At 44.1% G+C, this 1821-nt stretch overlaps 1 protein-coding gene across 1 annotated transcript; it reads left to right on the top strand.

The window, feature by feature from the left end:
* The first annotated feature begins 663 nt into the window (after positions 1–663).
* LOC104518135 (olfactory receptor 1052) lies at positions 664–1611 on the top strand. Its single transcript, XM_010177307.2, has one exon. It carries the CDS (start codon positions 676–678, stop codon positions 1609–1611), a length of 936 nt encoding a protein of 311 aa, XP_010175609.1. The 5' UTR covers positions 664–675.
* Positions 1612–1821: the final 210 nt, after the last annotated feature.

Below are 1821 nucleotides of genomic sequence, written 5' to 3'. Positions count from 1 at the left end.
TGATGATACTGAGAGCTTCTCAATGGAAACATTAGTGGGAGTGAAAGACAAGGAGTGTATCATGCACTGAGTTGGAGGAACATGTTGGCACTCGATTGCACATTGGAAAATCCTTTCTAAAGCCTGTGAAAATGGGAGTTTAAGGGATGTGTTAGTATACTGAAGGGGGGTTTGGAAGGCAGAATATTCTAGGTATCTCTGAGGCTGTTTGAGGAAGGTTGAATGATATAAACTTCTTTATAGAGAAGTAAGATGTCATTCTGAAAAAAAAAGATTAAAATTATTCTCACTTGATTGATCCCAGAAGTTTCTCACTAGATATGTTTCATAAAATCTATATTATTTAACTACAGTTTGCTCCGTATTTTTAAATTAATGATACGTATTTTAGATGTCTGCTTGAGCAGTTTAACATCAGCTATGCAAAAAGGGACCAAAATCCTGAACTGGAAAGAAGGTAATGAAGGGAAAATTTGCCTTCAGATTTACCCACTTTTCTTCCAGAGATGGCACTGTCATTGCAAGAAAAAAATCAGCAGTTTCTTACATTTTTTTCTTCTCCATTCAAATTCAATGACAGTGTCACCTTTTTACATTAATTATTTGTGAAGTGGAAATTGCATCCGGAATTTTTTCACTCTCTTTTCCTCCACGTCTCTCTGCAGTGATGTGAAAATGGCTGATGAGAACTGCACCGAGGTGACCCAGTTCACCTTCTCAGGACTCACAGAGGACCCACAACTGAAACCCATCCTCTTTGTTCTCTTCCTGGGCACCTACGTGCTGACTCTAGCGGGGAACCTCGGCCTGATCGCCCTGATCAGGGTCAGCCCCCAGCTTCACACCCCCATGTACTTTTTCTTAAGTAACTTGTCCTTCTTAGACACTTGCTACTCCTCCACCATCAGCCCCAAAATGCTGCTGGACCTTCTAAGAGAAAACAAAACCATTTCTTTTGCTGGCTGCCTCACACAGTTTTATTTCTATGCTGTTTTTGCCACAGCTGAGGTTTACCTGCTGGCTGCCATGGCCTATGACCGGTATGTTGCCATCTCCAAGCCCTTGCTCTACAAGATTGTCATGTCTCCTAATGTCTGCATGAGCCTGGTTGCTCTATCCTACCTTGCAGGGTTGCTGAACGCTGTTGTGCACACCAGTGCCCTGCTCTGGCTGTCCTTCTGCGGTCCTCTGATCATCAACAACTTCTACTGTGACGGGCCACCACTGTTTGTTGTTGCCTCCACCGACACACACCTCAATGAGGGTTTAATGTTTGTGTTTGTGGGTTTCAACATCGTGTTCACCAACTTGCTCATCCTCACCTCCTACGCCTGCATCGTGGTGGCCGTGGGCAGGATGGACTCTGCTGCAGGCAGGCGCAAAGCCTGTTCCACCTGCGCCTCCCACTTGGCAGCTGTCATCATTTTCTATGTGTCTGCTAATTTTAATTACATGCAACCCAGTGCATCACACTCACTGGACAGCAAGAAGATCTCATCCATCTTTTACACCATCATAGTCCCCATGCTGAACCCCATGATTTACAGCCTGAGAAACAAGGAGGTGAAGCATGCCCTCAGCAGCTTCATCAGGAGGAAAATGCTCTTCTGAAAGACAATCTCATGTTATTATAGTTTCTTTTTTACTTTCTCTCTAAGGAGAATGGATCATGCAGGTCTCTGTTGCCTCCAAAACTGTTTGGCACCTCATATGTTAGGGTTGAAAAATTAATTAATCTGCCCACTGACATAACTACATCTTGTCTCCAGTACAAGCTTCTTGCCCAGTTACTCTGCCTCCCACACAGATGTTCCAGTCCCT

This window comes from Antrostomus carolinensis, unplaced genomic scaffold (genome assembly GCF_000700745.2).
Source record: "Antrostomus carolinensis isolate BGI_N321 unplaced genomic scaffold, ASM70074v2 scaffold11921, whole genome shotgun sequence".
Classification (NCBI taxonomy): domain Eukaryota; kingdom Metazoa; phylum Chordata; class Aves; order Caprimulgiformes; family Caprimulgidae; genus Antrostomus; species Antrostomus carolinensis.
This window is presented reverse-complemented; position numbering and strand designations above follow the sequence as displayed.